This window comes from Bubalus bubalis, chromosome 2 (genome assembly GCF_019923935.1).
Source record: "Bubalus bubalis isolate 160015118507 breed Murrah chromosome 2, NDDB_SH_1, whole genome shotgun sequence".
NCBI lineage: Eukaryota > Metazoa > Chordata > Mammalia > Artiodactyla > Bovidae > Bubalus > Bubalus bubalis.
Window position 1 is genome coordinate 80308221 of NC_059158.1, and position 23912 is coordinate 80332132.

General features: G+C 39.8%; 1 protein-coding gene across 6 annotated transcripts in view; it reads left to right on the forward strand.

The window, feature by feature from the left end:
- The window catches only part of STK39 (serine/threonine kinase 39), a 315683-nt gene that overhangs the window by 234849 nt on the left and 56922 nt on the right, over window positions 1-23912 (forward strand). For 3 of the 6 annotated variants that reach the window (XM_025275591.3, XM_044934330.2, XM_044934335.2), the window contains 3 exons: window positions 14660-14712; window positions 19187-19255; window positions 22121-23685. In XM_025275591.3, the coding sequence (XP_025131376.1) occupies window positions 14660-14712; window positions 19187-19255; window positions 22121-22332 (334 nt within the window). In that variant the 3' untranslated portion in view covers window positions 22333-23685. Of the gene's footprint in view, window positions 1-14659; window positions 14713-19186; window positions 19256-19474; window positions 19617-22120; window positions 23686-23912 lie in introns of those variants that run through there. The other 3 variants (XM_044934333.2, XM_006059958.4, XM_044934331.2) reach the window with 2 other exon arrangements.

Genomic DNA, 23912 nt, shown 5'->3' on the forward strand with positions numbered 1-23912 from the left:
TATTTAGTGGCTTGCTTATTTTTTTTAATCAACTAATTATCTGAAATTTTATTACACTTGACAAATAATAATTATTTTATTTTGCTTCAAACCAGTGGAAGAAAGAGTCTCTCCCGATCGTTTTGGAAAGGGCCCCTGACTTTTCTTTCTGGACTCCTATCCCCTCCCTAGTGTAGCAACACTACCTTTTGTACTTCCTTTATGAAAAGCATATCTGTCAACTTACTAGTTCAGTTCAGTCACTCAGTCATGTCCGACTCTTTGCGACCCCATGAACTGCAGCACACCAGGCCTTCCCTGTCCATTACCAACTCCCGGAGTCCACCCAAACCCATGTCCATCAAGTTGATGATACCATCCAACCATCTTATCCTCTGTCGTCCCCTTCTCCTCCGCCCCTCAATCTTTCCCATCATCAGAGTCTTTTCAGATAAGTCAGCTCTTTGCATCAAGTGGCCAAAGTATTGGAATTTCAGCTTCAACATCAGTCCTTTCAATGAACACCCAGGACAGGTCTCCTTTAGGATGGACTGGTTGGATCTCCTTGCAGTCCAAGGGACTCTCAAGAGTCTTCTCCAACACCACAGTTCAAAAGCATCAATTCTTCAGTGTTCAGCTTTCTTTATAGTCCAACTCTCACATCCATACATGACCACTGGAAAGACCATAGCCTTGACTAGACAGACGTTTGTTGGCAATGTAATGTCTCTGCTTTTTCATAAGCTGTCTAGGTTGGTCATAACTTTCTTTCCAAGGAGTAAGCATTTTTTAATTTCATGGCTGCAGTCACCATCTGCAGTGATTTTGGAGTGCAGAAAAATAGTCAGCTACTGTTTCCACTGTTTCCCCATCTATCTGCCATAAAGTGATGGGACTGGATGCCATGATCTTATTTTTCTGAATGTTGAGCTTTAAGCCAACTTTTTCACTCCATGAGGCTTTTTAGTTCCTCTTCACTTTCTGCCATAAGAGTGGTGTCATCTGCATATCTGAGGTTATTGATGTTTCTCCCGGCAATCTTGATTCTAGCTTGTGCTTCTTCCAGCCCATGAGTACATCAGTTTCTCATATGTACTCTGCATATAAGTTAAATAAGCAGGGTGACAATATACAGCCTCGACGTACTCCTTTTCCTATTTGGAACCAGTCTGTTGTTCCATGTCCAGTTTTAACTGTTGCTTCCTGACCTGCATACAGGTTTCTCAAGAGGCAGGTCAGGTGGTCAACTTATACTAAAGCAGTAAACAGCAAACAATTTACCGAATGTACTGTATAAATACTTCTGAGGAGTGAAAGCTCCTATATCCAGCCTGACCTCCTTTATTAAATTTTCGCCTAAGTCAAGAGATCTAGAAAGCTAAGTCAGTCCCAACACTTGTCAAAGATCAACCGACCTGGTTTAAAGACCAGTGACTGAAAAAAACAAAAAAACACAGTAAAGGAAATCCTTGGGTATATTTTTTATTAGTGATTTTTAGATAAGAAAAGTGCATGAAGCGTGCAGTCATACTGAGTCCTTCACTTTGTGGTGCAGTAACACTCATGGGCGTTGATTACTAAACATTCCCAGCATGTTTTTCAAAATCACTGAAATTTTGAGTTATGGCTCCAAATGGTTCCACAATTTACACATGAAAATCAGTTTTATTATTTGATGATTGTACAGCATGTGTTTGAGCATAGGCCAGCAACTGTTTTGAGCATTTGGAATAAGGTTAATAGATTATGTTACACAATCTGCTTTTGAACCATGCCCTCAGATGTGCCATTCATGGAGGAGGTGATGTACACCATTGGAATATAATCTTCATGATTCAGCCACGGGTCTTTCCAATTTTGGTGAACTGAGTGGACACTTGGAATTTTCCAATATGGATGGTTTGATTTCTAGGTCAAGTCATCAATGCCATTTTATTTACTTCATCTAGGATTGTTGAAGGGATGGTTTCTTTCTGAAACATTGTAGTGAGTGCCATACATTAGTGTTCCAGAGGCCAAAAACAAATTTAGTGTTTGCTAAAGTTTAATGTAAATGTTGACTTTCAAAGATTTGCCAGGATCCAGTAAGAAGGAAGAAGGCATCACAAGGTGGCTGTGTTTTAAAGGCCATTTTGTATTAACAGTAATAGCTATGCATTTAGAGCAGCAGGCAGGTTTTCGAAAGGGCGTCCAGGGAAAGCAGATAAGACCAAGCTTCAGATTTCCATTCTCCTGCTCATGGTGATCTTCAGATTTAAAAAGAAAATCAATTTTGTTAAAATACCTGTAAATATTTCCAGGTATTTGTCCTCACTTTAAATCATATGCAAATAATGAACTCCTTCATTTCAGTCCTGCTAGTGCCAGGAACTGGAGAGTCACTTGATACAAGTCTCAAAAACAAGTTTGTTGGTTTTTTGGTGGTTTTTTTTTTTTTGGCCTTGAGAGAGGTTTTGGATTTTTTTAATTTTTGTTTTCATATTACTCTGAATAAAGGTCCTGTCCTAATCCAGCCTCCTGACAAGTATGGCTTGATGTGCTCCAATATACATTTATTTCCTTCAGATGCCCATCAGCAACCTATCAAATGCTTAGTAACAAGGTTATTTTCTGTGCAACTGCGTATTTTATAAATAGCCATTTGCCAAAGTAATTTCAGAAATGTCCAACTTGAGGATTTATGCTGTCTTTGCCAAAGGGTCATCCACACTAGCTTGTAAATACATTTAATTATAGGCCATTTCTCTGAAATGGATCAAAAAGGGGAAATACTTGCTCAACCTCATTTATCATTAAATTTAATTGTCTTCAGATCTCACCTGTGGAAAAGCCAAGGAGACCTGTGCTTATGTTTCTACCCTAGAGGACATTGCTGTTAACATTTATTATTCATTATGCCTTTATAGTTTTCTCCCTTATTGGATGGGTATTTTATTTTTATTGAAGTATAATTGACATACATTCTATTAGTTTCGGGTGTGCAACATAAAGATTCAATGTTGTATGTTTTGTGAAATGTTTGCCACAGTAACATCTGTCACCGTACATACAGAATTTTTTTGTGATGAAAACTTTTAAATTTATTCTCTTAGCAGCTTTCAAATATACAATAGAGTATTATTATTTTAAAAATTTTGTATTAAAGTATACTTGATTTACAATGTTGTATTATTTCTGGTGTACAGCAGAGTGATATCAGTTACATATATATCTATATGTATTCTTTTTCATATTTTTTTCATCATATTTATTTTCATCTAAATATTCATTATAGAATATTGGATACAGTTTCCTGTGCTATGCAGTAGGATCTTGTTGTTTATCCATTCCATAGATAAAACTTTGCATCTGTTAGTTCCAAACTCCCAATCCAATTTTCCCCCCTTGCCCTCCCCCCTTGGCAACCACAAATCTATTCTGTATCTCTCTGATCCTGTTTCTGTTAAGTTCATTTTTATCATAGTTTAGAGTCTACATATAAGTGATATCATATGGTATTTATCTTTCTGACTTTGCTTTGTATGGTTATCTCTGGGTCCATCCATGTAGCTGCAAATGCAATTATTCTTCTTTTCTATTGCTGAGTAATATTGCATACAATACAGTATTATTAACTATAGTTGCCTTACTATGCATTATACCCCCATGGCATATTTACTTCATAACTGGAAGGTTGTCTCTTTTGACCCTCTTTGCCCATTTTCCCCACCCCCATCTCTGGTGACCACCAATCTTTTCCCTATATGCATGAACTTGAGGGCTTTCCATTTGCTTTGTTTTTTGTTTGTTTCACTTATTTTTAGTATAGCTCTCCCTGGATTGGGTTATACATATAAATCAATAGGGAAATTACAAGAATGGGAAAGTTAAAGCATGGTTCTTGCTATTTTTGTAATCATCCATCTAAGGTTTAAAGAATTTTATTATTGTCTGCTCACTTTACATTATTGCAGCTCTTCTAATGTTCTTTTATGTCTTCTCCCTTGATTAGTAGCACAAATTCTTTATAAAGCTTTTAAACAAAAAGTTATCCTTTCTCTGTTCTGAAGCAACATAGTTCGGTGTTCAGCTGAACAGGTGTGCAAGTTTTTGGCCAGCCACAAAGCCTCCTTTTGACCTTCAGACACCCTGCAGCCCGCCTCCCTTAAGCTGGTTAGCCAGCTCTCCAGGAGAGGACATAACATAATTCAGTCTCCTACGGGTTCACAGCAGAATGTTACCTCTGCTTCCCACATATGTTTTAGCTAAAGTGAAAGATCTATGTTTCATCATCCCACAGACCATCAGACTCCTTCCAATACTTGTCAGAGTTCAGCCATGAAATTGCCCATAGCAGCACTTGGCAAAGACACTTTGGGGGTTTCAGGAAGCTGTCTGCTTAGGCCATTAATTTCTCCAGGTTCTCTGAGCTCCCTCTATTGAGGTAAATCATCAGGAAACAATGTACCTTGGCTGTATTATTTCAGCTCCCAGCAGAAATGCCATCATTCAGGTAAGATTTAATATTGTGCCTTCAGCACATGGGGGGAAAAAAAATCCCATCTTTTGTACCACATAGTTGAAGACATTTATATGAAAAAAAGTTTGTCTTTTTACACCATAGATTTGAAGACATTACTCACTTTCCCTTATGAAGGGGCTTCCATAAAAAATTTCTCCATGATACTAATGCCAAGGGGGGAAAATGTGCCTTTCATGTTTCCTTTTGATAAATTAAGAACTGTATCATGCAGTATTTCCTTTTTTGTCTTAGTTGCAAGCAAACAGAGCTAAATTTGGTGCTCATTTGGAGTACTTGACATCTCAAGCATGTGTAATGTCTCTTTCTGTGTTCATTTTAACCAGTTTCTATTATTTTTAGTAATCAGGTGTTTGGTTATGTATTTGATTTAATTTTAAAAGTATTTACCATCCTTTTTGCAAGGATTAAATGAACCAAAGAAGTAGAAAAGGAGATGCTACTTGCCCATAATAGAGTTTGTAATGGTTTATGCCTTAAAGAAATAAACTTCTATTGTCTTGAAAATTACCTCTTCCTAGAATCCCGTAAATATGTTCAGCCCTACCCACCTCCCCATATACTATGTCTGCTGCATAAATATACTGACCCTGACACAATGTCCAGAGCCTGATTGGACTTCCACTGAATCCATGTCTTAGAGGTACCTTGATGTTTTTATTGTATAATTGACTTGGCATATGGATGCAGGATCCTGATTCACTGAAGAGAGGTTTCTATCACAGAAACATAGATGAATCTGGGTTTTTTGCAGTAAACCCTAGCATACTTCAGACTTTCATATACAATTGTTCATGAAATCTGCTGCTTTTATCAGTGGTTTGTCATCAAGAGAGAAGTCGCTCAGTCATGTCCGATTCTTTGTGACCCCATGGACTGGAGCCTACCAGGCTCCTCTGTCCATAGGATTTTCCAGGCAAGAATACTGGGGTGGGTTTCCATTTCCTCCTCCAGGGGATCTTCCCTACCCAGGGATCAAACCCAGGTCTTCCACATTGTAGGCAGATGGTTTACCATATAAGCCACCAGGGAATTCATAAGGCACACACAAAACCCTTAAGAAATGCATGTTAAAATTTTTCCTGCTACTAAAAATGAGCTCCAGGGGACTTTCCTGGGGGTCTAAGCGGTTAAGACTCTGCACTCCCTCTGCAGGGGTTATGGGTTCAATCCCTGGTCAGGGATCTAAGATCCTGCGTGCCCATGGTGTGGCCAAAAATAAATAAATAAATAGAAATGGTTTAGTCCAATCCTTTGATAAAAGGGATGAAGAAACTGACTTTTAGATAGGTGAATTTTGAGTAGCCAAGATTGCTTTAGTCCGTGAAAAGCAGCACTGTGGCTGTCAGTTTAAAGGGGATTTGGAGCTGGAAAAAACAAACAAAAATGTAAACTCCAGCTTGACTGTGTTAACTGCTCTCACCAGCCCTGCACATGAGCTGGTTTTTGTGCGGTCACTTTGTCTCCCTTTTGCCCTGTAGGTGAAAATGGGTTCAATAAATATGTTCACTGCGCATAGTGAATGCTGAAAAGAACTGCTACCCAGGAAGCAGTTCCATAATCTTGACAGGAAGCAGAGCCCTTACACAATAATCTATTTGCTCATGATTTACCACAGCTCAGATGTAACACAACTGATTTTGTATTGTGTAGGTCAAACATTTTTCAAATTTGATGTATTAAGCTCTGAAGAAAATGTGGCAGAATGTTACCACTTTAAAATTTCATGGTGGTAGGTACATATGTGTTTGTTTTATTACTGCTTTGCATTATGCTGTATGTCTGTCATGATTTTTGAAAGTGTGTACTGGAGAAAACAGGATCAAACGTGTTTCTTTACATTGGAGAGTGGATCAGGTAGAGGAGAGGAAGCAGTGTATCTTCTTGGCAGGCATGGAGATTTTCAAGAGGTTTCTGTGAAAGAAGCACAAAACGTTGAACCCAGTGTGGATTATTTCCAGATGAAAACTATTTTTTGTCAATGGCAAAAGGCGGTTATTTATCATTTTTGCATTTGATTTATTCATAGATGTCAGCATGGTACAGAGCATCAGAAATTTCTGTATGCAAGGCTCTGCAGATGCAGCTCTAATTTAAGTGTCCGCTGTGTGGAATCACATGTAGCCAAACTATGCTTCCTGCAGGCTGCAGATCTGAAGTGTTCTTTAGGTTGCTCCATGGCCAGCAGGGCGCGGGGAGGGCGGGGATGGTGGTTCAGAGTCTGTAGCCTGTGGTTCTAGTTGCAGAAAAACCTCCAGACAACCGTCATGTAAGGTCACATTTTTGGATATGTCAAGATAACTTCCTTAAAGAAAACCTTGTGAGTGAGTGTGTGTGTGCATATGTGTGTGTGTGTGTGTATATACACACATCACTGCTCTTGTTTTTTTTGTTTTTTTTCCTTTTTTTGTTGTCATTGTTTAAAGGAACAGTGTGATGTCCTGATCTATCTGACAGTGATCACAGGCTGTGTGATGCTGCGTGGCTTCACGTAGACTAGATAGAATTCTGGAGGTTACCAACTTATGCTTTCTAGGCCATTGGCATATTTCTGGGTGCCTGGAGGTATAATGCTGAAAGGTATTTTCACTTTCACTTTGTAGGACACTCATAGATCCAGAAGGCTCTTTTGAGGCAAGGGGTTGGGGGAAGGGGAAGTATAGAACTCAGTTACTGTTCTCACACTCCTGAAACATGTGGCTTGTGGTACATGAGATACATGCATGTAGGAGAACTTTGATTTCAGGCGGGGTTTGGGACGCGGGGCTGGTGGGCACAGCGGTGGCTCTCCACCTTTGTTTCTGCCACCATATCAGTCATGTGTGAAATGTGTCCATACCCATCGGTAATACCTCTCATTGCATGCAGTCATTCTTAACTAGGGGTAGGAGTGTACTGGGGTGGAAAAGCCTGTTCCTTTAGAGAGTATGCCTCCACCTCCTGCCTGCAGTTTGAGAATCACCAGTGGAGATTAAAAGAACAGTCCTCTAGGAACCTCGGCCCCTGGTTTGAGTGTCCTTTGTAATGGCTGCTAAGATAGGACTGACGCCTAGTAGGTGATCAATAAGGATTTAAGGAGTGTTGGGTGAATTAACCAGCTGTGTAGTCTTTAAGCAAGCCACTTAATCTCTTTGGCTTCTGTTTCCTCACCCGAGGAATGAGGGAAATGGACTAGATGACCTCAAGGGCCCCTTTCGGTTGTAAAATTATATGATTCCGTGATTGGACCTTTACCTCAGAGGAAGATTAATTTGACAGGAGTATGAAGGATGGATAGAGTGAAAGCCAAGAAAGAGGGAATGCTCCTTTATCTGAATTAGTCTAATATTTCCTCCCCTGCGACTGTTGTTAAAGCACACGTTTACCTTGGGGTCTTCCGGGTGCTTTTACATAGGTCAGCTCTCATTCTCCTCATTCTCGGGGAAGATTGCAAGCTTGTTCAGGACTGGAAGCATGACCTACTGCTCACCTCGGAATTTAGGGCATCATGACACCTGTCTGTGTGGTGAGGGGGCCACATAGTGCTTTCCCTCAGCTCGTGTCATCTGTGAGGGGAGCTGAGGAAACTGCACCCGAGATGGGGAAGAAGCAGGTGAGGGTCTGGACTAGACAGTGAGCTCAGGTGAGTCCAGCCAGTCTCACTAGCTCACTGGCAGACCCTGCTCTGGGAAAGCCCAGAGGCTGGCCGCAGTAAACTTCTCTCTTCTCTCCCTGATTCTTCAGTTACTGGCCTTACATTGTAGGTGTCCATCATCTTACCACTACTGTGGCATTTTTCACATCTCACGAAGTACATTTTTCTTCCTGGGCTACACATTCATCTACCAAGGGTTGCACTGTTAACTTTTACGGCCCTTCTCCCTTCTGCTACATCTTTAGTTTTACCTGGAGTTTCTCTATGTCTGCATGGCGTCGTCTTTGGTCATTAAATCATTTGTTGTTGTGTGCAGCAGATAATGGTGACCTGCCCTCAGTCAGTAGTAGTGGAGCTTTAGGGAAATGGATGATTGGAGGAGTTTAAAAAGGGCATAGCCCAGAGGTCATGGTAGGTGGATGATGATGGTGGGCACAAGCAAGTCTTGGAGGGTCATGCTAAGGATTCGGAATTTTGCTTTAAGAACAAAGGGATGGAAATGGAGGCTTTCAACAAGGGAGTGACAAGATCAGGTTTCCAGGAAACAAGCTGACTGGATGGTCTGGAGACCATGAGCTTGAACAAGAGACCAGTTAGGAGCACCTGCAAATTAAGGGGCTGGTAGAGCCTCAGGTTAAGGGTTGTGCACTGAAGAAGATGATACGTGATGTTGATTAAGTTCCAGATTTAGTCCGGATCTGCTGTCAGACACCTGGTTTTGGACATATCCTTCACCCTTTCTAAGCCTCCTCCATTTCCTTGTCTGTCAAGTAATAGGGGATAAGAATCGTCCCTACTTCAAGGGTTGTTTTGACCATGGAATGAAGTAATGATGTGAAGTACCAAGCATGTACCAGCAGATTGGAAATGCTGTTCGTTATTTTCCCCATCTCACAGCTGAGCAAACAAAGTAGAGGCCAGACGAGTAGAGGGCAGATTTGAAGTCGGACTTCTCGCCACCATCCATGGTATTTTGTCATCCATGCCAGCTCGCCTCCTGGTGTGGAGAGAGTCTGTGTCTCTTCCTGAACCCGTGGGAGAGGACTTCAGTCCAGTGCCAAGAGTAGGAAAGAAGCTGAATGTTGCCCCTAGTGATTCCTGGCCCGACATGTTTGAAAGGTCCCCATCCTGCTCCCGATAAGGGGAGACACTCCAGGAGTCCCGGAGTGTGTGGCTGTCTCACAGCTTTGCCCTGACCTGGAATCTTGGGGAAGAGTAAGGAAGAAGAGGGCTGTTGGTGGTTATGAAAATCCCCTGTTGCTTAGGAGAGAGGGGCAACCTCTGGATCCTGGGACACTCTGTCCTTCCTGCCCTTACAGGGGCCCTGAGTGGTGACACCCCAACTGTATCTTTCCCCCTCAGAGCTTGAGGAAATGGTTGGCTTTCAGCCTCACTCCAGAGCACCCTGTGGTGGAGGGCATGCAGTGCCAGTGCTTAGAGTTTATGATGCCCTTTGACAGCAAGCGGTCTTTGGACTGCTCAGCCTCTTGCTCAGATCCAATTCTTGGGGCTCATGTGTCCCTGAACAGTTGTTGGCATAGGCTGAGAGACATTACCATGCAGCTGAGGGATGCATATGGTCCTGAGCTGGCCTTTTAGTTTGGGAGTCCTCCAAGAGCAATAAGTCTTTCAGGCTGTCTTGACATGGTAAATTAAGAGGTGCAGAAAAATGCTACCCCCTGTAAAATATATACTTCAGTTGTCCGGGCCTCCTGCACCTCCCTCACCAGGAGGGGTACATGTTCACTCCCGTCTGTCTTCACCACCCTGTTAGCCAGCTGCCTCAGTCAAAGTGTTCACTGTGTCCCTTGCAGATGAATTGAAAGAGCAAAAAGAAAACTCCTGTACTAAGCAACCTGTATCTTGGAACCCCTTGCTTTGAATGGATGTGGAAAAATAATATTTAACAAAATTAAGCTCCAATCCTACTTGACCCTAACCAGCTGGTGCTGGTTTCCCTCTTTCAATGGGGAATATATTTTTCAGCTGGCAGAGTCCCTGCATCTCCCTGTTTTTTGGTTGTTTTTTTTTTATATATATACTTCCTGCCATACTCATTTAAAAGTGCCTGCAATGGTGCTTTCAAATTGTTTCTGAGAGAATAAATTGATGCAACATAAATGAAGAGGAATTTGACAGTATCGGTCAAATCAAATGTGAATGCATATATCCTTTGACCAAGCAATTTGCTTCCAGAAAATTTATTTTTATACTCACATATTTGCCAAGGGACCTAAGAACAAGGTTATTCACTGAAGCATTGTTCATAATAGTGAAAGACTGGAAACAATCTACTCACAGAATGGGAACTGGTTAAAGAAGGATAGAGCAAACAATTGAATACTGTGTAGCTATAAACAAACAGAAAAGAATGAGAAAGCGCTCTGTGAACCAATATGAAGAAACTCCAAGGTATACTATTAAGTTAAATAAAAGGCAAGAGGCAGAACAGTGGATATAGAATGCTATTGTCATCTCCCACTGTATTAAATAGGCTCGTGAGAAGGCTGTGTAGTTGCTAGTGCATATGTAAAACATCTCATGAAGCATGAAGCATACACAGAAAGCCTATAGCATGATTGCCTCAGTGAGGGGGGCCAGACGGATGAGCAAAAGGAGCTGAGAGGGCTAGATTTCACAGAATACCCACTGAACCTGTCTGTTGCGTAGTCACTCAGTTGTATCTGACTCTTTGCGACCCCATGGACTGTACCCCACCAGGCTCCTCTATCCATGGAGTTCTCCAGGCAAGAATACTGAAGTGGTAGCCATTCCCTTCTCCAGGGGTCTTCCTGACCTGGGGATTGAACCCAGGTCTCCTTCATTGCAGGCAGATTCTTTACTGTCTGAGCCACCAGGGACGCCCGTACTATACTGTACTTTTTGATGTTTAAACCATGCTATCACCTATTTTAAAAAAGAAATTTCCTGCCTGAACCCTGTAGGTATTTGCATTTGTGATGCAGAGGTGTTGTGCCTTAACCAATTTAAGAGTTTGTTCTTTGTTTTGTTTTGTTTTATTATTTTTAGGATTGAAAGAGTTTTTAAGTTACCAGAGGTCACCTGGGTCTTGAAACTCTCAAGTTATTAACGTTTGCCCTGGAAAGTTGCATATAGTTTCTGGCCTTAAATCATACCTATTTTCAGCTTTCCTGAAATTAGGAGTATCCTGTGCCATATCAATTAAAGTAAATGTACTTTCAATTAAAGGTGTTAAGTATGAGTCTGAAAAGATTAATTCTTTATAAAAGGATGACCTTCAGTAGTCAGATCCAATTAGGCATTTTTCCAACTATATTTCACCCTGATGGGAGACGTCTACTACACATACTCAATCACTGTGATCTTTTCAAAGGTGGGTATTTTTGGTTCAGAATTAAAGGAGAATGACTTGGCTAGGCAACCTCCATAACTTGAGCCACCATTGACGTGCACAGAGATTATGGATGTTGGATATTAACTTCGTGGGATTAATATTTAAAGAATCAGAATATGCATGATGATGTTTTGGTTACAGTTCTTATACCTCTCTTCCATGACCTTAGTAGTAATGTTAGTCACTCAGTTGTGTCCGACTCTTCTTGACCCCATGGACCCCAGAGGAGCTCACCAGGCTCCTCTGTCCATGGAATTCTCCAGGCAAGAATACTGGAGTGGGTTGCCATTTCCTTCTGCAGGGGATCTTCCTGACCAAGGGATCAAACCCAGGTCTCCTGCGTTGCAGGCAGATTCTTTACCATCTGAGCTACAGGGAAGTCCGTGACCTTAGTAGAACAAAGTAACTTAAGACAATCTGATCAAAGGAAAGAGGAAAGGAACAGTGGGATACATTAGCATCAAACCTAATTAATTCTCATTTTCTCCCTCTGTCATTTCATTATTTATACACCATAAATACTGGCTTTCCTGGTGTTTTTTTTTTTTTCCACCCCCCCTCATTGAATTGTTTTAGTCCTAATTCAATCTTTGCTGATACATAACTCACAAGACCAAGGTTGTAAAGTAAGTGAATGCTTACTGATCTTCTCATGGTAATGTGCAAAATGTTGGGGAATACTTTGTTTTCTCTCAAAATGTAAAGGGAATCAAACATTTCTATTTGCAGTAGGTATTTACAGTATAGAATTGTTGGTCCTCACTCTGCCACTCATTACCTTTGTAAACTTGGAAAAGCCATTGAATGTGCTCATCAGAAGTGGGAAACAAGTAATACCTACTTTGCATGTCTCAAAGATTGATTGTTGGGATCCAGTGAAATCTGTTATCACTATTTCTCAAAGTGTGGTCCTGTGATCCCTGGGGGGTCCTTGAGACCGTTCAAGGAGCTTATGAGGTGGAAACTATTTTTATAATAATATTAAGAAATTATAGGCCTTTTTCACTCATTCTTCCACATACGTATGGTGAAATTTCCAGTAGCTGGCGCCACGATATGTGATACTGCAGCAGATTGAATATGAAGGACAACATATACCAGCTACCTCAAGCCAGACAATAGAGAGGTTTACAGAAATAGAAAACAAGGCATTCACTGATTTGTTTTTCTTTTAGAAATTAAAATAATTGTTCATAAAAATTCTTTTACATTAACATATGATATGCTAATTATTATCATTTTCATGTAAATTAATGAATATTTTTAAATGAATTAGTTTTAATTTCCGATACAGTAAATATTGATGGACATAATCAGCACAAACAAAAGCTCTTTAGGGGTCCTTGATACTTTTTAAGAATGTGAAGGGGTCCTAAGACTAAAACATGTGAGAACTGCCGATGGATATGAAAGCACTGTGCAATGTGTGATGACACTGTCGTGTTAAGAAAATGCAGGCAGCGTGCACATAGTCCTGCCACTGCAGGCACTGGTTGGTGCCCACTCCATCTTCAGGGCAGGTTTATTTAGTCTGGGGTCCAAAATCTCTGAACTATCTATATTATAGTTGCCTGCAATTTCACATGTTGATCATGTTTCTACTTTTTTGTGTGTGTGAACATCCACAATTTTCACAGTGTTCAGATCCTCAGAAGGTCCTAAATGAAGCCCAGCTGTAGCAATTGCTAATATGTGCTGGTCCCATTTTTGTCTCCCAGAGGAGTAACAATAAAATCATGGTCCAGGCACCAGAGAGGATATGCCGAGGTTCAAGGCTCCCATGTCGATACCATGGGCTTGGGTATCTCTAGAGTTCTTGCCCCTTTTCCTCCCTGCTTGTGGGAGCTGTTAAATGGGTTAGCTTCCCGAGGCACTAGGAGAAGGGCTTTCTGTCAGTCAGTACTATGCCTTTGCCATCTTTCTGAGCCTCCTTTCACCTGGTGTCATAGGGTGTGGTAGGACATAACCACCGTCAGTTTAGGGAACCAAGAAGGCTCGGAGACTGATGTCATCAAGATTCAGGCACTGTACTGAGTTACCCAAAGTTTTAGAGTATCAAACTGCAGTATTAGAAGATTTGATCAAACTGTCCTGGCATGGGAAGGAGAATGTTCATGGCTGGGTATTCAGACTGTCTCTGTCTCAGCCTTGGGCACCCTTGGCAACAGAGCCGAGTTGAGTGCATACAGAAATGACTATTTCATACGTCCTGTTGTGGTTTCTTAAAGTTTTTTTTTTTTTAATTAACTTTAATTCTAGCAGCTGTTGAGAGTTACTCATAATATTTTAGTGTTCTTATGAGAAATTAAGACCATTCTAACTCACTGGCCCTTATCATGTCTTGATATTAATATGAATGGAAAACTCATATATATATATTTTTTAATATAGCAGTTGTGTACATTTCAATCCCAAACTTCCCAACTACCCTTCCTGCATGGTTATCATAAGTTCGTTCTCTGTCTATGAATCTGTTTCTGGGAAACTCATATCTTAGATATTTACTTGTTCCATATTTCCCCAGTGTCATTTAGCTTTTTGGTTGCATGTACATATGTGTGTCTGTTGTACTTTTATGTAGTCATGTAAAATTGTTCTCAAGTTTTGTATATTCAGTGGGCAATTTTGCAACATTCACAGGTCCCCTCTATTTAGATAAAAAATGTAAAAGCAAACTACACACCTTATTCCAGCTGTTTTGTTGGATGGTTTAATGTATAGTGCTGTCATGAAATAACCGCTAAGACTATCCCCTTTGTTTCACTTTTAAAAATAATTTGATAAAATGCTATTTTCCAAGGAAAATTTGAAACTGTATTGAATATTATTTTGCTAGACTAAAAGCTTCTGAAAATTGTAATTATAGAATTAAATTTAAGGTTACTGATCTGGTGTAGATTTTATAAAAGGAACATTTATTTTTAGAATTTTGTGATATAATCATGTTTGATGAGGTAAATTCAGTCAATTCAACAAAGACTTGCCTTTGTTACTATCACAGCTGCCCCTTCGAGTTAAAGAAGTGTTAGAGGTAGCCCTAAACTGTTAAATGCTCTGTGTGTCGGTAGCATCTTATAAAAATTGCAATTCATTTATTTTGGGTAAACTCTGCTTCATTAGAGTTTAATATGCTATATGTTATGTATTTCAGAAACTCCAGGAAGGAACTTAATGACATACGATTTGAGTTTACTCCAGGAAGAGGTAAGTTTCAATTGAAATTATTATTTTATTGCGACAGAGAGCATTTCAGAAATTGATTATAAGCGTGTGGTTATAATTTGCTATTCAAAAATGCATTCTCTAACAATAGAGGAGGGAAGGAAGGAAGGAAGGAAGGAAGGATTTGTAGTAATTGCAGAGAATCCAAACCAAACCTACTACTGATTGTATGAATTCTAATGACACGTGCTGCACAGAATACACACACTTATAAATTAAATCTATTAGCTCAAGCGTGAAAAGAAGTGCTGGCATGGTGATGCAGGGCCTAAAGGACATTATGATGGGTGTGATGAGATGCGCGTAGCAGTCCTAATTACAGTTGAGCAGCAAGCCATGACATCAGACCAAAAGGTAGCATACTTGGCCTCTCTGTTGTCCGTTCTGATTATACGAAGCCTGTGTTGAGCAGTGTCTGGGCTGCTGCTTGCTACAGGCACCACTAGGAGGCTTGGTAGGAACAATGCCAGTCTGGCAGCAGAATGTAATTTTAGTATTTTGAGTAGTTACTAAAATAGCGTCAGGGCTAGACTGGTTGCTCTTTTAGTGCTGGGATGCATGGAAGTCATCGAACCATGTCCTGTTTCTAGGTGTCTCTAGCACCTGGCAAGCACCTGGTATGCAGGAGAATCCCAAGTCATTTTGGTTAACTAATGGATTCAGGCTTTAGAGATCACAACACTAGTTGTTAAACAAAAATTGCTATTTCCACTCTTTAGTTCATAACCAGAACAGTCTAAAGAAGTGACAATCAGGTGCTAATGCTATGACTGTAACAGTTACTGTCCTTGACCTCTGGTTTCAGACTTTTACATGAAAATAGCCTTGATATTTCATTAATCTCATACATTTGAACATATAACACACTGTAATTATTTTATGTATTAGAACGCCATGTCAAATTTGACTTGATTAAATAAGTTGAAATTCTATGTGCTAAAATTTTGAAAACCTGAAACTTTCCTGACTTGATAACTGGTCAGTCAGTTAATGGCTTGATCTCCTTGCTGTTACCACCTGTAAGAAGACACAAACTCAAATGCTTACAGGAGCCAAAGTGAATTGTGGGAACCAGAGAGTTCTAAGTACATTCCAGTTCAGTTTTGAACAAACCCTGCCCACCAAACAAAATATGTTCCTGGACCATAGGTGGTTATGGATTCAGTGGCCCTGATCTCTAGTCTCCTGTAAGCACAAAGATTTCATGATTTCCAGAGGACCTCCCTGGTGGTCCAGTGGTTAAGACTCTGTGCTTCCAGTGCAGGAGACACAAGTTCAATCCCTGGTTGGGGAACTAAGATCCCTGCATGCCATGCTGTGTAGTCAAAATAATAATAATCATCATCATGATTTCTAATATATTTGAATTCAACATATCTTTTTACAAAAAAAACATAGTAAGTTTCCTAACTGATCTTTCTTTCTGGGGGCAATCTTTGACAGCTTAGAGTCAGTCTGTGAAATTGAACTGTTGCCGGTTGCTGTTATCTAAAAGCTATTTTGTCATAAAAATGTTTACTAGCCAATTCTGTGATAAAATCTAACAATTATATAATAGTTTCAAGTATAGTAAATAAAAAGAACAGATTCTTATTTTAACAGTATTTTTTTTCATCTGATTGTTTAAGATTGACAGTGGCAATAAAAATCAATTTTTTCAAAGGAAACAAAGAAATGAATTTCTGAGTTGAGGATTACTGGGGATAAGACAGCCCTATCTGCATGACCTGGACCTTTGTGCTGCCTTTGGCAGCCTCGTTTGCCATGGTTAGATTCAGTCTCTGCTTTTGTTGCCCAGACAGAGACCACAGTGCTGACTTCCCGATGATAGCTGGCCCTCCCTGGGCAGTGAGCACAGCCTGTTATTAATAGTTTCAGAAACACCACAGTTGAATCACTGTACTTGTGTGATTACTGATGCTGTCAAGCATTTCAGATGTTGTTTGCACTCCATCTGTGCATGCATACCACGTGTACTATGTCTCTGCTATATACACACATAAATATACATGGCATTGAATGTATAAAGTGAACGTATCAAATATTCTGTCCTCATTTGAGGGCAAACCCTTTGTGTTTATTATGTTGCTGTAATGGTCTAGAAAGCAGAGCATACATGATTATTTATGATTGTTTATGCATGAGGAATGTTAGCTTAATGAAAAATAAGTTATCAGTTACCTCAAGTTTTTGTTCTAAACTGTTACTGACATATTACTTAACATGCATGAAAAATAACTGCTGAATGGCACACACACACAAACCAGGAACATTTCCATTTTTGACCAACGAGCACCACCCATTTGCTATTTTGATATGACTCATTTGGTACCCAACAGTCCTGAAAATAGTCAGAGATGCCGCACACTTTAACGATTTGGGAATATTCTTTGCTTCAGTACTGCTTTAGTGCTAGCCCTTAATGTGGCTTTGTTTGATTATGCCATTCTCATCTGACTTCTTTGATTATAGCTCCTTACTGAAGTGTAAGATCTTATTGGTAACTTTAGAGATGGTGGTATCACATCCAGTTGCTTTAACAGATAGTCAGTCAGTAGCATGTAACCACTGCCTACTGTATGCCTGGTGTCTATGAGGCAGGCACTTTAATTCAATATGCTGCTTTTCCTGAAGTTTCTAGTGGCTTCCAGGAAGATGGAGATTGAGGCTGAGTATTCTAGCTGACTTTATAAAGCACATCATATTCAGACTAGAGCCTTTTGTTATGCTGTCCTAGGTTCGTGCTGTGGGCTTCCCTGGTGGTAGAATAAATATTTCTGGCTTCCCAGCAATAAAGAGTCTGCCTGCCAATGTAGGAGCCATGGGTTTGATCCCTGGGTCAGGAAGATCCCGTGGAGAAGGAAATGGCAACCCACTCCAGTATTCTTGCCAGGAAATCACATGGACAAGGGAGCCTGGCAGGCTACAGTCCATAAGATAGCAAAGAGTCGGACACAACTTAGCAACTAAACAACATCAAGGTTCATGCTTTGAGATCATTTTATCTCTGAGAGAATTTTGTAAGGTGTTTCTTGTACTTCTAATAGTGAGGACAAGGTCCAAGATAAGCCCACCTTAAATGGAATTTCATTGTTTAGTAAGATTCCTGTGTTTTTCTTTTCCATTTCCTTCTTTGATTTCATTTCATTGGATGAGTAAAGTGATAGAATACCACAGTTTCTCTGAAAGTACAAAGAATATACATCAACTCTCAAAGTCTTGTTGGCAGTTTAGAAAATTGGGCCATGTATGACAGAGAGAAAGAAGGTGCATTTCAAATGGTCTCTGGTTGCCTCGTCATCATCACAGTTACCATGTGTTGAGTAATTTCTATGAGTCAGACACCAGGCTAAACATATTAAAGCCCTCTGTGAAAGGTAATTAATTGTACCTTCAGCTACGTGCTAATGTTGAGTATGAGTACACACTTAAACACACAACACACACTCAAGCCCACTTACATAGTCATCATATTTGAAACTCAGATTAAGCAGGGAAACCCATTCTCTGATGAAGGCAGCCTTTGGCATAGCAAATTATAGTTCAGCTTAGGTGGTTACTTGATTCAGGAGCTGTACTTTCCCAGTTTCTTCTTATCTAACTCTAGTACTGTATATTTGTAATAATATCAGGCTGCCATGGAGAGCATGCAATCTCCCTTGTGAAAACATCAAGGTTCATAATGGTTCTTTGAGCACGTGGCAATTTATCAGTTTCCCTTTACAAAGTGTTCAAACAGACTTCTCACTATTGTCATGTTCACGATAACCTCTCAATTAAGTAATTTCTGTTATATTCACTTGCTACAGCCTGTTCAATCTCATCTTTATGAGATTGCTAACGCCTGTTAATTATCATTGAGAGGCTACATTCTTTTATTCAACCACATTTTCTAAGAGAATGAGTCTGTTGCTATCGAATGATCAGTGTCATGTTAAAGGATTTTCTTAATAACATTCATTTAAATAGCTCATCTTAATAGTCCAACAAGCTCACAGGCTGTTTGTACCAAACATAAGGTTGTATCAAATGCTACCTCTTCAACCTTTGCCATAAATTATAACTCAGTAGCTACTAATGATAGGAAAGGATTGATGGTGGCTGGAATTAACCTTGGCAAGAAAGAAAAGCATTGTCATAGGGACCAGTTATGAGCTAACTTCTAGAGGTGCATTTGAGGACTAATTCAGGTAGTAGACAAAAGGCAAAAGCTTCTTGGCTCACCAAAAATGAAGCAGTGATTTTGTAGAACCTCTTTTGAACAAAGACAGGATGCAAATTGTATGTGGCAAATGTATTTCACATTGCTTCTGATTTTTCCTCCTGATAGAACCTGAATTGTTGAAATACACATGGATGATTTTTCTAAATGAAAAGTATATATATTTTACATTGTACTAGATTGTTAATTTTTATTGTGTGGTTTCTGATCCACCTTCATTTCACATTTGGGCAGATACTGCAGACGGCGTTTCTCAGGAGCTCTTCTCTGCCGGCTTGGTTGATGGGCATGATGTAGTTATAGGTGAGTCATTTTTTTAATGCATGTAGTGTCATGCATTTTGTTTATATATCAAATGGAACTGCACTTAGAAACAAAAGTTTTCATAAGGGAATAATTTATTCTGTGAATTTCTGAAAATTTCTTGAATTCCTATCTTTTATGTGAAAGAAGTATATTTAAGAGTCATATTTAATTTTCTGTTCCAAAAGCACTTAATATAATTCTGTCCCATTTGTCCAGACATGATTTATCCAATGCAAAACCTCACTTGCTGGAGATAAAACAAAGAACCTAGAAGACCGAAAAGTCCATGACCTAGCAAGCCCAAGATACTGTAAATTCCATACACAGAAGTGTGGAAACTTCTGAGGTCCTTTCTCTGAGTTTCTCTATTCTTTGTTTGGACACAGTTCTAATAAACTTAGGTGGTGGACTTCTAGCTCTTAGAAAAATTCATTCATTATGAAGTTTCAAGGTTGGATGAAACTTAACCATCATTCAGTGCAGTTCTTTCATTGTGTAAATAAGGAAACAAATTCCTAAAGTGATTCAGTGGTTTGTCGAGGGCCTGCAGCTGGGCTATGGCAGAACCACCACACTTTGAGACTGTGGCTTTTTCTACTATTGCTGCTTTTTAGAATCAAGAAAAAGCTGCGTGAAAATTGGGGAGCCTGCTAGCTACAGACACACTGATAGGAGCAAGAAATGACTGCTGGCCTCCTGCCAAGGCAGGGAAGGCAGAAAAGCTGTAAGAGGCAGACGGTGTCATCTAAGAAAAAGTGTAACCTGCATTTACGTGGGGTGAGGGTGAAGGGATCCATGTTCTGCAACAAATTCTGAATTTATGAAGATCTTATAATGTAGCTTATTATTGCATATTTGTAATGATGACCCAAAGTAATTGAGATGAGTTAATATTTTAACAGTGTTAATTATGACATTATATTCATTATATTTTTAATTATATAATTATACTATAACAGTATTATGATAAAACTTTCTTTAAAGTCAAATCAAAACCAGTTCTTGAAATGACTTGGGCCCCTTAAGTGATAGGTTTTAACTTAAAGAAAAATCACTTGATATCATTTTTTTAAGTATGAAATGCTTTATACTTTGCTTCACTTTGCTGTACAGCTAGAAACTAACGCAGCATTGGAAAGCAACTACACTTTGATAAAAGCTAATTCCAAAAAATCACTTACTTAAAATAATTTCTTCCTCAATAATGCTGGAGTGTGTCACTAAGTTGGAGCTTGAGGTAGATACACTTACCCATCAGAATAATCTGTTCCTAGAATCTCTGTATTTACATCATTACAAAGTGAGTTGTTTTTTGTGAAAAAGAGTCATAGGGATTTTAGTGAGATGTTGAAATTCTGACTAGAGAATCAGTATCTAAGTTACGGTTACACAAGTATTCATAAATGTAAAGATACAAAGTTATCTTTATAATTAGAAAAAAGTAAGCTCTTATTCCTCTTAATTATACAGGAAGTGTACACATTGATTTTGCAAAGAAGCTGTTTTTAAAAAATATTTATTTGGCTACATCAGGTCTTAGTTGCATCACTTGATGTCTTCCTTGCATCATGCAGGGTCTTTCTTTGTGGTGCAGAGATTCTCTAGTTGCGGTGTGCCGGCTTCAGAAATTGCAGTACCCGGGCTCTCCAGTTGGGGTGCACAGACCCTGGAGCACGCAGGCTCTGTAGAGCATGGTCTTAGTTGCTCCGTGGCATATGGGATCTTAATTACCAGACCAGGATCAAATCCACATCCTCTGCATTGCCAGGTGGATTCTTAATCACGAGACCATCAAGGAAGTCCCCACAAGGAAACTCTGACTCCTCTGCCAAGTGGTGTATATGATTATATAGACATATTTTAAAGGAGAGTGGCATATATACATGCACACATACATAGAGGGGGGTGTGTGTGTGTGTGTGTATTTTCTCATGTCTTTCATACACTTTAAAGCCTTGTGAGGTCCCATGGCTAGCTGAGTTCTTTAGTTTTCTGATCAAATGTGAGGGGGAGCTGAGCAATAAGGTCAGTTCAACTTTGGCATTTATTGTAAATTCCATATCAGAATTCTTCATGTTAATCATTCTTTGATAAAGGTAGATTTTTCTCATTTGAAAAAATGAGCACACACCTTTGTGTTTTAGTTTACTTGAAGAAATCAAGAGAAAAATTAATGGCTAGATCAAGATACCCTGTAAGGAATATCTTCCTTAAAGAGAACTATGGTCCATACACAAAGCAGGCAGAATTAAAAATTAATTAACAGATAAAAATTAATCAAGACACCTGCTAGTATCTATTTGACAAAAAGTCGAGGAGCACATAGTCTTTTTATTTAACATGATCTTGGCAGGTGGATGGCTCAGATGGTAAAGAATCTGCCTGCAATGCAGGAGATGTGGGTTCAATCCTTGGGTCGGGAAGATCCCATGGAGAAGGAAATGGCAACCCACTCCAGTGTACCTGCCTGGAAAATTCCATGAACAGAGGAGCCTGGAGAGCTACAGTCCATGGGGTCACAAAGAGTTGGATACAGCTGAGCAGCTAACACTTTCACTTTCACTTGGTAGGTGGCAGGTAGTGTGGAGAATAAAAGAGATTCATGGGATGGTAGGATGGTATTAAGTCACATCTTTATTTAAGCATGATCTTGCTTCAGATCTACAGTCAAATTTAGTGTACTTCTTCTGTTTTGTTTTTTTGCCTCAGGCTTAGCTGAATCTAAACCAGAGGATTCTTGGTCAATGAGTTTTTTTAAAAAGTGGAAATTAAGGCATAATGCATGTCCAGCTTATTGAGTGTGGTTTAAATATATAACCAGAAAGCTTCTACTTTTTGATGCTTTATTTATTCTTCCCCCAGTTCTTCATTTTGCCTTTTCCCCTTCTTGGAACTGGAGTGTAGAGCGTTGGAGTGAGACCCAGGGCTGTGCAGTTGTTCCTCGTCTAGTAGCACTGAACATACCTCACAGGGACAGCGCACCCAAGGGTGACAATGTCTACATATTTCATTTGATCATCGTATCAATTATACAAGGTAGAGAGGACTGGCTGCTTTTAATAAGTATTTTATGAACAAAAGAGGGAGGTCAAAAGAAGTTTCTGGGATACTGTAACTTATCATAGTCCTTGAACTTGGATCCTGTGACTCCAAGCCTAGAGCCTAAGCTTGAATCTGACACTGTGTGTACAGTTAATCCAACATCTTTAGCCTTGAAGAATGGATCCAGATCACTTTAAGTGGTTTCTGTGTCTCTGGAAAAAAATAACTTGCCCTTATTTGTTTTTCCTGTATGAGTAGATGGTTTATGTTTTAAATGTTGATTATTTGATGAGCAGATGATATGTGTTTAATTCTGTCCCCTATCTCAGCCGTTCTGTGTTCCTTCTGGCATAATTTTCTTCCCTTTCTACTGATTTGTCCCGCCAGCGCACGAACATGTCTTTATGTCTCCCATTTTAAAGCTCTTTTACTCCACCTCCCATTTCAGCTGTTTCTCTTCATCCCCTTACAATTAAACTTCTCAAAAGAATTGCTGCTGACTTCACTTCTTTTTCTACCACTGTCTCTTGAAACCACTCCAGTCAGACTTGTGACTTCCTTACTCCACTCAGACTAGTTCAGAGCTGTATCTGGGGAAAGCATACACCTAGCAGATGAAATGGCAAATGCAAAGGTAGATATGGCTGGAGTGGAGTGAGCAAGATGGAGGGAGAGAAAATCCATGGACTGTGAATGACCACCTGACAGGTTCCTAAACCCAGTGGCTAATTCTCAGTGATCTGTCAGCAGGATTGGGCAGAGTGGACAATGCCCTCCACCATGATAAGTGTTTTCATTTGATGTCTAAGACTCTTTTCCCTATTTGTGTTTTCTTCTTAGTCTTTTATGTTCATTCCTTTTCATCTCTCTGACCTATAAATATTGACATGTCCATAGACTCGTTCACTGTATTTCTTCTCTTTTCTCTAATCACTCACATCCTTGATGATGTCATCTAGCTTCATGGTATTAACGTCTCCCACTCTCAAACTCCCACATTTCTGTCTCTAGCCCAGATGTGTCCTTTGAATTCCAGACTCATATTCATCTCTCTCTGTGGCATCTTGACACAGAAGTCTCGTCACCATCCCAGATTTAATTAACATCTCCAAAAACATGCCCCTGTGGTTTCCTCTCAGTCTGCAACCCACAGAGGCCTTGTACCCTAGGTAGGTGTCAGCCCCATCTTTTTAGAATGGAGACAAAAATCAAGGAGTTGTCTTTTCCTTTTCTTTTTCTCATTCTCAATATCCAGCCTGTCTAAATGACTCAAGATCCAGCCGTTATTTACCATCTCACTTCCCATCCTATTTTAGACTCTTTTCATCTCTCAGTTGAATTACTGCATTCATCTCTTCACTGGTCTCCCTGCTTCTGACTTTGCCTCCTTTCAGCATGTTCTCATCACAGCAGCCAGAGAGATCCATGTAAAAAGTAAGTCAGATACAAAAGGCCACACATATTATGATTCCATACATATGAAATGACTACAGTATGCAAATCCATAGAGAAAGTAGATCGTGGTTGCCAGAGCCGGAGAGGGGCATGGGAAAGGGGAGTGACTGCTTAGGGGTCGAGGGCTTCTTTTTGCAGTGATGAAAATGTTCTGGAG